At 34.0% G+C, this 15,682-nt stretch overlaps 1 protein-coding gene across 1 annotated transcript in view; it reads left to right on the top strand.

Moving 5' to 3' along the window:
• LOC119666739 overlaps window positions 1-14,704 on the top strand; it is a 36,633-nt gene extending 21,929 nt beyond the window's left edge. Inside the window, exons 5-10 of the mRNA XM_038076022.1 lie at window positions 7,370-8,078; window positions 8,739-11,188; window positions 11,254-11,452; window positions 13,607-13,781; window positions 13,841-13,960; window positions 14,028-14,704. Of these exons, the coding sequence (XP_037931950.1) occupies window positions 7,370-8,078; window positions 8,739-11,188; window positions 11,254-11,452; window positions 13,607-13,781; window positions 13,841-13,960; window positions 14,028-14,214 (3,840 nt within the window). The 3' untranslated portion in view covers window positions 14,215-14,704. The remainder of the gene's footprint in view (window positions 1-7,369; window positions 8,079-8,738; window positions 11,189-11,253; window positions 11,453-13,606; window positions 13,782-13,840; window positions 13,961-14,027) is intronic.
• Window positions 14,705-15,682: the final 978 nt, after the last annotated feature.

The raw sequence follows: 15,682 nt of genomic DNA on the forward strand, positions 1-15,682 counted from the left end.
TGCTTCTAACGGCTGTTGGCTATATTCCGCTGCTTTCGCCATTTGTACCGCTTTTTCAAAAGTTAATGTTTCTACTGACTCTAACATTAACTTGTCCTTGACTATACTTCTTTCAAGGCCCATTATAAACTTATCTCTTAACGCCATTTCAAGGTGTTCACCGAAATTGCATTGTGTAGCTAAATTTCGCAGTTTTATTGCCCAATCGTTTACCGATTCTTGTTGCTGTTTACTGGCGCCATAAAATCTGCACCTCTCAGCAAAACCAATTGTCACTGGCTTGAAATGTGCTTCCAATACCTTTACACATTGTTCATAAGTGACTTCTACTGCGTCCACCAATTTTGGACTCAATAGATTCTGTAACAGCATAAAACTCCTCTCCTCCAATGACGTAACCAGCATTGCTTTTTTTTGAATTTCGTTTGTCACTTGGTTGCAGATCAAGAACTGCTGCAACTTCGACTTATAAATACTCCACGAACCATTTTCGTGGTCAAAACTAGGTAATTTACCCAAAATTTGATTTTTTTCCACTGTGGCCATTTTTACTGGATTTTGTTTTTTTTCTCCTCGTCGCCACTATAATGTTCTTGTTACACTGAGTACTTAACGACTAAATTTACATTTTATCACTTACTACTAAGAGAGATGAGTATTAACCATAATAAGGTTACCTTATAATATATTTTTAGATTAAGGTGACCATATTACAAAAAACAATAAAGTATTAAAATTTAAATAATTTTTATTCGTAAGCTTTAAACCTGTTTAACTTTCATTTCTGTTGAACTTCAGTGAAAGCATTAATTTAACTCCTGCGTATTTATTTTTACTATTTATTTTTGCGAGCTGTGAAATACCACCTCCTTAATCACAATCAAGATAGAATGAAACTTGGAGTTATTTACTACATTTTTACTAGCAGTTTATTTAGTTAGTTGATTTATGCTTCAATTTAAACTTATCTCTCAACACCTGTCAATGTTAGTCAATTTGACTAACACTGTTAAGTACGTCTGTCCACTAATCCAGTTTCCATTTACATTGAAAATTGCAACTGCACAAGTACGACGGAAAGTATCTTTTACGACGAGAAGCACATTTTATGTTGATTGCAAGTTTACTTACCTCTCAACAGAGGATGTGCTTTTAATTATTTATGTATGAGTTTGAACTCTTCGAGTACCAGACCTTGCCTGTTGGCAGCACCCAGCTTTTCATAATTTTCAAACGAACTCGTAATTTTTAATGTTTGTATATAAATTTCTTGGACTGTTAAGTCTGTAATAAAAGTATCTAAGGTTATTTAAACTAAGAAGCAACTCAATTGATGGTTGTAATTAAATAAATACAGTAGAACGATTTCAATTCTATAATATTTTATATAAAAACTAAACAAAAATAAATAAAAGAAGAAGAGTAGAAATTTGATATGTCCTAGTAAAAACCACACACCGACTAATGGGAATCCTTCTGTTATATTCAAGTAGACATAACGTATATTTTACAAAAGTATCCTTTTCAAGTCCTTTGCCATTCAATGTGATGATATTGACAATTATAAGTGGTCGTATGTGTGGGTGCCATGTGTAGTAAAACATTTCGTAATTACGTTTTTGTGGTTATCAATACTGATGACTCGTTGCATATATCACTTCCATTACAGCTGTTATTGTGGGTATTGTTGATTTTGTGACCATTATTGGCAATGATGGTGATGAGACAGTTTGCTATTTCATGTTTGTTATTTATTTTTATACGAACATTAATTTCATGTTATTTGTCATTTTTAACAATACATTCGGTGAATGTATGGTGAAGGCAATATCAATGTTCACGTACTCCGGCAGACAGACATTCACTACTCATATTTCTGCATATTCACATTCAGACAAAAGAAGCACATTTCGTGCAGTTTGCGGTCGCATTTATAAAGCAGTTTTTGCTCCCTTTCCATCCTTAAAACATATTAATGAATAGCAATATATTTTATTTCTGCTCATTAAGCAACTGCAATTTTGTGCAAACTTGTAATTTTTAATGCAACTATGCAATTACATATATTATGAACTGCTCCCCAAATGGAAATATTTATTGTGCATTGTTTCAATAATGATAATTAATTACTCAAGCGTGCTTAATTATGCATACAAAGATAACTTCATGTGTTTACATATATCCGACGATAATTAGAACTGCAATATATATCAATTTGTCTTATTAAAACAAGCTGGTGTTGATTTATTTAGTTAATTACAAAGCTATTTGTAATATTTATAAAACTTTAAGGCAAGAAATCATGCAAATTGTTACTGAGTTCTTTCTGTGCTGAAATTTTTAATAAAAGATGGGAAGACCCAACAATATGCAGGCATCTGTATGCAATCTGGCCACTTTCCACTAGAAGGAAATACAATATTTGCATTGAGATGCCCTGTAGAGATAATAGTCTTTTGGTAGGTTTACTTAGAGGTCACTGTAGACTAGGGATCCATGCTGAATGATTGAATCTCCCTTTCAATCATACCTGACGCAACTGTGACGAAGACGATGAAAGCGCATCTCAACAACTCTGTTCTTGCTCAGCTCTTGCACGGCAGCGACTCAATACTTTAGGAGCCCCCTTTCTCGTAGAACTTGATCAATTACAAGACTTCTCACTCACTTAACAGTAATTATTAAAGACATTTGTATATAAATTATATTTAGAGACTTTACAATACTATAATACATAATAAAACTGTTTTTATGCCACCATTTCACGTTATATGATTTATTAATATCAATTTCTTCGAATTTTCTATAATAAGTTGGAACAACTTATTATTAGAGTATTGGAAGCGTGTGCGAAGTTATTTTTGGGATGCTCTTCCAGTATATTTATGTGATTACACTTGGTATTGTTTAACTCGTCTTTGAAAAAGGGAATTCTAAAGTCCACGTGGATTTTCTTATTTCTTTTATATAACAGGGATACCACTTATTGAAGCGAATGATTTTGAATTTTGTTGGCTGTATTGACAGAATAGCCTCGTAGTTGGACGTCGTTTGTCCCGATTGGTTTGACTAAAGTATTGTATCATTAAAAAAAAGACTCATCAAAGAGATATATCCTGAACTTATGACATATTATAAGAAACATTATACAGTTTGGGTGAAAAGTTTTGAAAAGCGAGACCTTTTGCCCAGTAAAAGACACAAAATATATATACAATTTAAACTTTTTATCTTTCATCTGAACAGACTCAGATGTTTTTTTCGAACTATCAATTCAGTTTTGTTTTGCAAGCCATTTGAATCTGACGTGGTGGTGATTTTGTCAGAATGTTGATATGTTATTTATTTATTTTTAATACTTTTTTATGAAATATAGAATATAAATCCCATATCTTTTAAAAGTTTTTCTTCTTTGATTAGGAACCAACGTTTCGAACATTAAATGGAGACTGTCAAAAAAATTCAGTATGATAACTTATCGAATTAATACATATGTAAATAAAACTCTTGGCATTAGAATATATCTATTGGATGTATAGTTTAGTTTTGATAATTACATCTTAAAATGATGTCATTTTTTTATTAAAATTGAATTATAATAATCCTGAAAGCATAATCCATATATGTTTTATGCGTTAAGTGGTTTAAACGATTCAAAAGTGGAGATTTTGATATCAGTGATAAAGAACGTTTTGGTCATCCCAGAAAATTTGAAGAAGATGAATTAAAAGCATTATTCTCTAACAAAAAATACGCTTCATATAAAAATGCAGTATAAGTTTTTAATATATTTCTAAAAATATTTGAAATTTTTTTTAATTCCGCTCAAGCAGTATTAATAATACTTTAAATGTTTTTGTTGAGCATATCTCAACAATATGAATTTATATTTTAGTGCATAATTTCATATCATTAAAAAATACTTTATAAAACAATTTCAATGTAGTAAATCAAAACAAAAAAAAAAAAAAGAAAAAATTACTCTTTTAGTGGATAATTAGAAAAAATGAGCAAAATAAAACAATGCTTAAATAATATCACAGTCCCTGATACGCGGGGTAGGGCACGCCAAGGTGAGAGCACATATGTTGTCGTTGCATTTGTTGCCATTTACCAAAGCCCCGTTTTAAGTAATTCAAGCTTAAAATGTACATCAGTCATTTTTATTTATTTCTGCTTAAACTGTATTTGTGTGAGGGCCTTATGTGCCTTATGTGCTTTATTCCAGCACTTCACATACGTGAGCTGTTGTATTTATTTTGCTTTAACTCGTCATTGTCACCATTTGCGGAACTCATTTCGAGTACAAAATTCAGTTGTGTTGGCAGCGGTGCAAAAATGTTGTTACTGTTTACTGTTGTTGTTTGCCATTGGAGTTGTTCTCGCTTTTGTGCATATACACAACATGCACCCCCTCACTAACCCACTAACGGTGGGTGACGCCATATTTGCTTCACCCGGTGGGGAGGTGAGTGTTTATAAATGTAGTGCAAAGTATTCAAAACCCCAACCAAAGAAATGCTATAAATTATGAAGCTCTCGTGCTGCGGTTGGTTGAATATTAAAACATGGTACACAGTCGGTCGGTTGGTCTATCTCGACTGTTTAGTCGCTTTCTTGTTATGTTTTGTTATTGGTATCATTGTTTTTTTGCTTCCATACTTTTGGTTGCTTTGGTAGCACATTTGTTTAAGTTTTTGACTTAACAGTGCACGACGATGACGATGGCTATGGTGATGATGCTGACGCTGATGCTGATTCTGATGATGATGATGCTACTAAGAATGGTTTTTAGTGTTCTTTTTCTTGTTGCTCTCCTGCTGTTATTGACGAAGTTTTATCATAATGATGTTAATAATGATGATAATAAGAATGCTTCCCATTGTGTTGCTTATATTAATGTTGCACGTTCGAGTAGGCTTTTATTAAAAGGCTTTATATGTGTTGCGCTTTTCTGACAATAGCAAGAGAGAAAGGTATTTACGTAAAACTGAAACTGACATTGCAGACGAAAGGACATATGATATGTAAACTGTCTGCACTTCTTATCATATTCATTACTTCATTGATTGACGAGGAAAGTAGCATATTACATGTCAAAATATATTGTTTTATTTCATTATATGTAAAATAGATTTTTATGTGGTATAATGACAAATTAATCATAAAGAAATTTGACAACAACTTTATTGTCTCCACGTCAACCGTATTAACTTCCCATCTTGATATTTATATATCGTCATCAAGTGGCTTTACATTTGTATCAGGTTTTTTTAATCGATACAGCCTAGTGTAACTGAATTAGAGTATTATTTGAGTTAGAAAAAAAATAAATTAAGTTATTACCAATAACCGAGTTTAACCAGATAGCAGAGGGTTCCTACTTTTTCTGTAACTACTTTACGAGATTCTGTTCTGCAATTTATGGAGAAAGACAAATTTATATACTGTTGTAAAGCATCATAGTATGACGGAAATCCTTAGACAAATCTTCGTATTATATGTTACTTCAACAGAGTGCAGCATTAGGCTGAACTCTATATTGATAAAACGTTGAGTAACACATCTTCATGCGGTGGCTACGGTCACAGCACCATTTCAAATCTTTTCATTTCTACTTCAAAACATATTGATTACATCTGTCGCATTCTTAACTTTGATTGGTTAATGTTAAATTAATGTCACGTCTTCTTTTAGACACCTGGAGGTCCCTCATTAAAAAAGCACCTAACCATTTGTTAATGATTATATCACCACCATATTTTGCTAGTGGTCTAAAAGTAGGCGGATGTGTAGATAGTGGCATTTTTTTGAAAGGACTGAATAAATCTTTTTATTTTCCTGGTCATTTATTAAGAAACCTATAGTTCTGCTAGGATTGGATAAAATTTTTAAAAGGAATATATTCATACCATTAGACAGTCAATAGTATTACACTGCTTTAAAGTTCGTGAGATAGTTCATTTTATATCTAGCACGGTTTTTGACTTAGTGAACAATGCACACTGACACTTGAGCTGGAATTTAGTTTCCTTTCCTTTCCTTTATTCTTTTGAAGAAATTCGTTAGAGAGCTTATGTAATATAATAATTATATACTTTTCCCCCTACTCACAGACAGTAAACTATAATCGTAGTTGACAAACTTATAATAAACATATCATTCAAAAAAATTGCGTCGCCTCTTAACCCAACCCAACCCCGGCAGATTACACGTTGTTTTTCTTAATCTGGCAATATTTTTAACGTGATGAATATATTTGATTTGAAATCTGGCATTTGTTTGTAAAATTCATTGTCTTTCGTTCTGCAAGAGATGTAATACTGTGTCTTAACAATTGTCCAGAATACTTATGATTTGACAATTTAGTTTGTTATTATCATTCCACTCAGGTTTAAACAGATAATATTACTAAGCTACTGTAACTTCCTGACAGATTTCCTAATAGTACATTATAGAGCCTATTCCATCTTTCAGTGTCATGTCAACTTCGGCATAAAATATTGATCTCTTTTAATACTACAAAGCCCATATCTAACAAGACATTCAATATTTCCTTTATTTTATATACTCTAAACGCATTTTGCACCTGTCCTAATAAGTTTCTCACCTTCTAAATTATTTCTTTCTGTAATATTAATGCCATGTAACTGGATAACGTCATGTATCTGAAATATAAAGCTACATACACATACATAACGAGTAATATTTCTTCTAAAAAAGTGAATATTTTAAAAATTTATCTTCAGGCGATACTCAATTTTACGTTCGTAACATTTTACTTAATTAAGCAAGTGACATGCAAAGCATAATTTTAATTACCGTAAATGTTAAAGTGTTCTTGCCTAACTTCATTTTGTTAATATTCTCCCCTCATTCCTCGCATATATTAACAAAAATTATTTTGTGCTATTTAATAGCAATGAGAACTGGCAAAGGAATCGAGACTCTACAAGAAGGCATAATTTACAAAATTTGTTTGGTACCAGCACAGCCAGGATGAAATCAAAATTTTATTCGAACTTTTTGCTACGAGTTGGCAAGTTTACACTGCAATCGAAAGAACGGGAGCGACACATTAAAGCGTTGCCAGCGGCAATATTTTCATTCAACTGTACACAAAGTGTGAAATCCTTAATTTTTTTCCATTTGGCGTCTCGTTTTACAAATGAATTCTCTTCTTTTGGAAAAGTAGCATAATATTGTATTTTTTTTTTATAAAAAATTGCCTGAAAACATTTAAATTTAATTCAGGGCAACAGCAAAAAATAATTGCTTGGTTACCTCGTTATAATTGAGTTAGAAAAAAATTTAATTAGAACATGAAGCAATGAAAGATTTTTATTTTAATTTTAATTCAATTTTTCAGATTGCTTTTGCTGAAGCCCAACAACAGCAAAACCAATATCAACATCATCAACAACAGCAACAGCAACAACAGCAGCAGCAGCAACAACAATTGCCACAACATCAACAAGGTCCACTACCACCACCACCTCCAGCAGCAGCAACAGCTCCCTTATCTACATTACCAACTGCGAATGCAACTTTAAATATTGTGTCAGTTGCTAACATATTACCACCAAACAATACACTTCCAATCCAACAACAACACCACACTTTACAGCAACCACAATTTCATCAGCAACAAAAGCATGCAACAACATTGCAACAACATCATTTACAACATCAAAATAAGCACCATAAGCAACAACAGCAACAGCAACAGCAACATTTAACAACACAATTAAAATCGCAAAATCAACGAAATCAACATCGTCTACCACATCCGCCCTTACCGAATACTATTAAGCAAGCATCGGTAAAAATTATCGAAGGCTATTCGGATCCGAAAGATACGAAACGTCATAAAAAAGTCCATCATAAAAAAGGTAAAAGACGCGCTTCACATAAAAATCAGCTTTTACAGCTACAACAGCTGCAGCAACAACAGCAGCAACAGCAACAGCAACAACAACAACAGCAGGAACCGCCAACACCAACACCACAGCAACAATTGCAATTGCCAGTAAAACCCAAGGGTTTCCAAAAAGATAAGCGGAGCAATTATAGTTCAGGTAAGTGGGCACCATAGCGAGGTACTAATCGCCACTCGAAGCCAAATTGCTTTGCAGAAAAGCAAATGGGGGTTTCATTAAAGCAGGGTTGTTAAAAAAATCCAAGCTCAAGCCCTTTTTGGGGGCAATTAGCCGCACGTGTGTAGTTTTTTATATCGTTCATATGCCCTTCTGCATTCATAAACAATTTCAAGCAATAAAGACGATTTTTTGCTAGACCTCACTGTTGAGTGATGGAGTGATCTGTTGAGGATAGCAAAAGCACTTCGTAACGAACAGAACTAATTTTAAATTCCAAAATGGAATTTACTTTATTCTTAAAACTTTTTAAGATTGCAGCAACTAATAAATAAAATAGCGAATAGAAAGTTTGCAAACAACTTCAGTGGCGAATCAACACTTTTGCTTTTTGTTATTTGCATACTGCAGTAAAGCAAACGCGGTTAAGGACTACAAGGAGCGATGGAATGTAATTACTTTAATTTGTCGCAAGTCCTTTTTGCGCTTATTCTATTTCACAATACGCCGCTAAGCATTCTGGCGTGAAATGAACCTCTTAAATCAATTTCACACTTCAGCTTCAGGCTTAACCACTTAATTTAAATTTTATGTAAAATAAAATCTAATTATCTTATTTTCTCAAATCGATTTTACTTTCAGATTCATCTGCACCAAAATCATCAGATGATGAAGACGATAACCATTCCATAAAAGTTCCTGAACTTAATTCACCTGATAGTATATCGGATGATCTAGTACGCCCATTGCCACCACAATCGCACCGCAGTCCACGCAAACTAGCTGTTGCACCTACTGAAACTAGTAAACGTAATCCGTCGCCATATTATTATTCCGATTTATTGAAGTCGAAAGAAACTGCGTCTAGTGTCACTGACAAAGAAACTAAAAACAAAAGTCGGCAATCTACTGTTTCTGAACCACCGCAATTAACACAACCGCCTGTTAATATTGGTGTTTATCGTAAGAGTACCAGTCTCGACGTACCCGAACGCGAAGAACGTGCCGAAGAAGACGACGAATTCGAAGAAACCGAACCAACAAACAGTACCATATTAGCTGCTAACGACACTCCTAAACGTTATTCCTTCACTGAAGACGGTGTTCATATTATACGCTGCGAGTCTCCCTCAACATCTACATCAGAAGAATCGGACTGCAGTGAGTGTCAGAAGCGTCGTGAGTGGCATGCTAAAGCCTTAGCATTAGTACGTAAAACTTGTAACGTACAACCATTAAATACCGCCGTTAACACTAGTGGTGCTCCCATTGATTGTAATCACGATAACGAAAACTCTAATTGCGTGCCATTTGAGGAAGATTTATTGTCCATGCCGCCACATAGACTGCTAGGACCTGCAGTATGTGCATGCGTTGCACCCACTATTGGCGATGATATAGATGATTATTTTCGACCACGTAGTATTTTTTATGTACATCCACAAGGCGTGCATGAATGTGAAGACTGCTCACCGGACAATAAACAATTGAGTACAGCAAACTCTCGCAGTGTTCTCGATAATCAATCCGATAACTGTTTAAACGAAGACGACGACGAGATGTCAGGTCGCACTCGTCAAATTTATGAAACTGCTTTTGATTGCAAAATAGCTAAGTCAGATGATGATTTAGACGAAGTCGATCGTATAACTAATCACTCAGTACTCATACAATTAAATAATGGCAATAATTTACCCACAAAAGAAGTGCGCACAACAAAATCATCGCACAGTAAAAGTCGTCTAGAAGGTAAACGTTTAAAAAACTCAAAAAACCAAGCTCTACAAGAACAAGCTACTAACTCCGGCAACGGTAGCAGCAGTGGTTCACCACTAACCGTAACTTGTGTAACTACTAACAATTCTTGTACAGCTGATAAGAACAATATCGCCGGACTTTCTAATGATTTGGCCAATGCTCATATACATGAGCAAAATGTGGATCAACAAAACAATACAACCACTACATGCACATCCTCATCACAACTGCCAATGCGTGGTTATACACCATCGCCACCATCTACAGCACCGCTGCCTATAAAATTTCCGGGAAAGCATGATCGATTTTTTATGAATAGCATTAAGAGTGCACCAAATCTACCATCTTCCAATCCAGCCCATCCTAGATTACGCGATTTACGTCTTCCAATACAAACAACACTACGTCAACAACATGCTCTGGGCTCTTCAATCGGCACCAGTAATGAGAACAGCCTTACAGATAGCGCTTATGTGAATCCACCATCAAGCACATCACATCATTTACATCTTCAATCGACAAGCAACTCCAGAACTCGTGACAGGCCACGTTCATTTGTGCTCGAGTCTGGACGAGTGCTGGAGTTACGTAAAAGCCACGCTTCCCACCACCACCATGTAGGAAATGGCGGTCGAAGGCAGCATAATTACTCCTCGACCGAAAGCATTGCCACATCGAGTAGTGGTGGCAGCATGGAATCGTTGCGTTCGAGCACCAGCGAAGGCAATCGCAGTACTTCCAGCTCAGAGTCAAGGCACTCAACATCGTTGAGTTCACATAGCTCTGAATCTGGCAGCTCGAGCGTCGCATTCCCATTACGAGCGCCAGTTGTCATTCATTCCAAATTGCATATCCTAAGTCCGATTTCAGACAAATCATCACAAGAGCCGGCATCAGAACTATCAGAACAGAATAAAACACAAAACACAACGCCTGAAGATGCAGTCCAGCAGCAACAACAACAGCAACTACAACAACAACAACAAACACATGTATTAGCAGCAAATGTGGATATGGCACGCACTATACCACAATTACAAATTGATGCACTCAAGAAGAGAAGAGCACCAGCAAATAAAACATTATTGCACTTAACTGATGAAATGCTTGGTTCGGATAGTGGCATATCTTTGCACTCACGTGAGGATGGAAAATCTGCCATTGGTTTTCAAAAGTTTACGTTGCCAAAATTAAATTTTCCACCTTCCGATAAAACCAACGATAGTGGCATGAGCGCAGTCGGGGGAATGAGCAATAGTGTTGGGCTACCACAAGATTTACGTGATCTTCCATTCGATATGCCAAAGTTAAGACGCAGAAAAACATTACAGCAGGTGAGTAACACATAAATATTTATTTTCATTTAAAAATTTGTTTAATTTGTCTAATATATATGCAGGATGCTTGCACTTCTGGTAGTGCAACTTCTGTGGATTTAGGTGATCTACCCTTTGACATGCCGAAGTTACGACGCCGACTACGTGCCAATCAAACGGAAATAAATAATCTCATGGTACACAGCACTGAGTCGAGTGGCATATCTCAAGCATCGTCCAGCCATTCAATGCGTGATGACAACAAAGCCGCCATGAAGTTAGGTAAGTGCACATTTTATATCCATTAAAACACACTGCAGCTTACGGAAGCTCATTTTCGGAATAAACTGTCCGCAAATGCATTCATGTCCATCAATTTAAACTATAACCGTTCTGGGTTGTGATATAAAGCAATATACTATGTGAAGGGTAAAGAAAATTATTTTTGTGAAAACAAGCTAAATCAACATAAAATCAGTTTTTGCACGAAAAGCCATTGCAACCGCAAGCTGAATACAATGAGCAACCCCACACTCAGACTGTCATCCAAACGATTTTTGCTGTTGCAGTGAAAAGTTATAGAATATTGGAACGCACATAAAACCATAAATTAAACATTCTAACAATGGTCAAAGCTCGGGCATTCGAAACTTTTTAATTAACCCCAAACCATGGAATTGCTGCTCCGCACAATATGCCTATGATAAGAATTTGCGAACCATAGATACGAGTACGAGGGAATGTTTGAACTCTGCCAAACAAAGCTACGCATATGTTACTTGTCGCATTCGCATTTATTGAACGAATTAGGCACAAATGTTATTGATGATTAATGGATGTGTAAGCTCAAGTCAACAAAGGGATTAACTAGACAACAGTTTATGAATTCATTTAAGGGATAGAGATGAAGTGTTGATATTGAGAAAGTTTCCAAATTCTGTCATAGTAGCAAAGAAAACAACAACAGTAAATGATTTTGTTATATTAGAAAACTCATAAAAATTTATTGGATTTTTATAAATTTAATTATTTGGAAGTTTAGTTTTGTAAACATTTCTATTCTTAGTGATGTTATCTCTTCACATAACCCTAATTTAAGTCCTTGGCATAACGAAGATACCGAGCAAAATTTTTTCTACGAATACACATATTATGTCTAGCAGTCTTGTTCAAGATTATTACTATTCCATGATTGTTTTAGAGAAAAAATATTAGATTTTGGAGTGGAGAATAAGAAAAATCAAAAACGAACACCTATTAAATTCTTTCTACATTTCCCACAATAATTCCTCTTGACATTCTTCTTTTAACGATGCCTCAAAATGTGTGTCTTGATGATGAAACAATTTCAAATTAATATTCATAGTAGCTTTTTATCCATAATCCAATAATCTCTCGTATATTAATCCAATTCTATATTTGGTATTATAAAATCCAATATCCATAATTGCTCGTATATTAATCCTATTCTATATCTGGTATTATAAAATCCTTATGTGTAAATTAAGACTTCAAAGTATCTCTTCGTAATAATACGAAGAGTTTTAAATTTATGTGCCATTAAGAAATTAAAGGAACCTAACGAATGTGATGAGGGCACATAATTTTCCAAGAATATTAAAAATTAATTAATAATACAAATTCTACTGCATCTGTTTGTACGTTTTGATATATGAAAACAATTAAGATATAGTACTGCTCATACATCTCTGAGGTTTTCAAACTATTACTACTTCATTTTTCAAAGGTTTCTCCTTGAGTATCTGCCAAAAAACAAATTTAAATATAGTTTTTATTACGGAACTTTGCATTCAATATTCAGGGACTTAGAAACAAGCTGAACATCTGATAATCTATATATATTCCTATTCAATAATAGAATAATATCTTGTCAATATATTTCATTCCTATAATAATAGGAAGGAATAATAGGAAGTGATCGCTTTACTAATAGCGTTTTCTTCTACCTGAAGTGACCAGGATGACTATAATATATGTATTTATTCACTCCCTCCGAAAAAATCCACTGCCTACACCGCAACCTATTTTTGAGCGATCACTTTATATGGTTCAACCCTTTTCTTGCAAAAGCTCTCCCGACAGCCATTTGTTGCTAAATGAAAAATCGATATCAAACTTCCTGTCGAAATTGAAAAAGACAGTGATGTAGTTAATATTATTTTGAGTAAGACCGTAAAAATTTAGAATGGAACTATAACCATAATCATTAACCTTCTACTCTTATAACTTCTGTTAACCTTCTGTCTCTTAAAATAGAGACACCAATTGTTATTTTTACCTTAAAACTTTAATAATTCAATTTTTCATAACTTTGTGTAAAGAATCTATAAGTTTAAACAAAGCAAATCTTACTTATTTCTTGCTATCTTTATTTTCATTTAAATAATCTTAATATTTCTTTTATATTCCTTTCAGATAACGTCATCTTTCGTCAGAATCTCACATTAAATTTAAATGAACCACGTCAGGTGAATAAATTTGGCAGCTTGGACTTACGTGGCCTTTCCTCCACAAAGGAACTCAACCTAAACTTATCACAGTCAACAGCTGTAGATCTAATAGATGTATCAATACCGCTCGAACGTCAAGGGTAATTCACAATGTTCATAATACGTTTTAGCAATAATTATCATTATTACATAAATTTAGTTGGTATCATGGAGCGATAACTCGCATCGAAGCTGAAACTACTTTGCGGCCTCTAAATGAAGGTAGCTTTCTGGTGCGTAATTGCGAATCAACCAAACAAGATTATTCGCTCTCACTAAAGTAAGTATCTAAATGTAATATAGAAAAAAATATTTTTAATCATTGAGTGCATCATATTCACTTTCAGAGGTGCTAAAGGCTTTATGCATATGCGAATTCAACGCAACGAAAATGGACAGTATATACTTGGTCAATTTAGTCGCCCCTTCGAGACAGTCCCCGATATGATAAGACACTTCTGCTTAAATCGCTTGCCAGTACGCGGTGCCGAACACATGTGCTTAATAGAACCAGTCATAGCGCAATTGCTTTAAAACAATATAAAACAATAAGACAAAAACTTAATTCTTACAACAGCAAAGCAAGACTATATTAATATTAGTAAAAAAAGTAAGAAGCAAAAAAAAAACAGTAGTGAACTTCCAGACAATATCACAACATATAACACAAATCTCTACTTAACCATTTATGAACATAATAAACTCATTATTGTAATCCTTAGCTATTATAAGCGAAATGCACTCTTATGATGGAATATCCTTAAAGTGCGCTCCTGCAGTTGTGCTGCAATTTAGTATTTAATTAATTTACAACAAAAAAAGAAAAAAAAACAAATGTTTATGCAATTCTAATTTCTTTTTAATTATACGCAAAGCAAAACTTAAAATACTAATTTAGTAAACTAATCTGACGATATATTATCATCCAACTCTACTGCTATGTTTACTATAATAATACTGAGGTATATGTTACGTACTCGTATCAAATACTCGTACATCATCGCATATATTTAAATTTCATATAAAGACACTAATTTAGACTTAAGCTTAAATATCATAAGATTTGTTGATTAATTTTACATAATTTTAACGAAAAAAATTAAACCAAAAAATGCATTCGTAATACTTTAAATCGCTGCTCTAAGAGCTTAACACTTAATTACTTATGGAAAAATTATATTGAGGATCATTCATGTAGTTCTTCAATCAATTATAGTATATTTTATTTATGGTAACCATTGTAAAACATTTATTAGAGGACTATACTTATAACTGTACTTTAAGCTCTCCTAATACTCAATGACATTATATCTTTCCGAATATGGCAATATGAAGGAAATACGACTGTCAATTTTAAGCAAAATTAACAAAATTAGTTGAAAAATATTTCATGATGTATATGCCGTCTTGGCGAAGAAAATATTTTGATTTAATGAAAGAAAATATTGTAAAAATCTTATAATTTGTTGATTATATAGAGTTGATATCTCATTCTGTCTATATGAAATGGAATGTTGTCTTGAAGAAAAAATGTTTCGAAAGACAAGAATAAAATAATCTCTTTATTTCATAGATTTATGGAGCCGTAAAGAACTGGAGTGCTCTATCTATGTCCATCCCTCCTTTCTTCTGGCTTTTCTTCAATCTTTTCCTCTCTCTTTCCCCTCAACCTTTCCTTCCCTCACTCTTCTTCTCTCCCTACATACTTTTCAATTTACATTCATGTATCAATTACGAGCGTCCAGAAAGCTTAAAGTCTTCCTTCTTAGATAAGAGGAGCCTGTCTTAAGAAAAGGAGTGCTCTATCTATGTCCATCCCTCCTTTCTTCTGGCTTTTCTTCAACCTTTTCCTCTCTCTTTCCCCTCAACCTTTCCCTCCCTCTCTCTTCTTCTCTCCCTACATACTTTTCAATTTACATTCATGTATCAATTACGAGCGTCCAGAAAGCTTAAAGTCTTCCTTCTTAGATAAGAGGAGCCTGTCTTAAGAAAAGAATTTCAG

The sequence above is a fragment of the Teleopsis dalmanni genome, chromosome 1, assembly GCF_002237135.1.
Source record: "Teleopsis dalmanni isolate 2A chromosome 1, ASM223713v2, whole genome shotgun sequence".
In the NCBI taxonomy this organism is placed as follows: domain Eukaryota; kingdom Metazoa; phylum Arthropoda; class Insecta; order Diptera; family Diopsidae; genus Teleopsis; species Teleopsis dalmanni.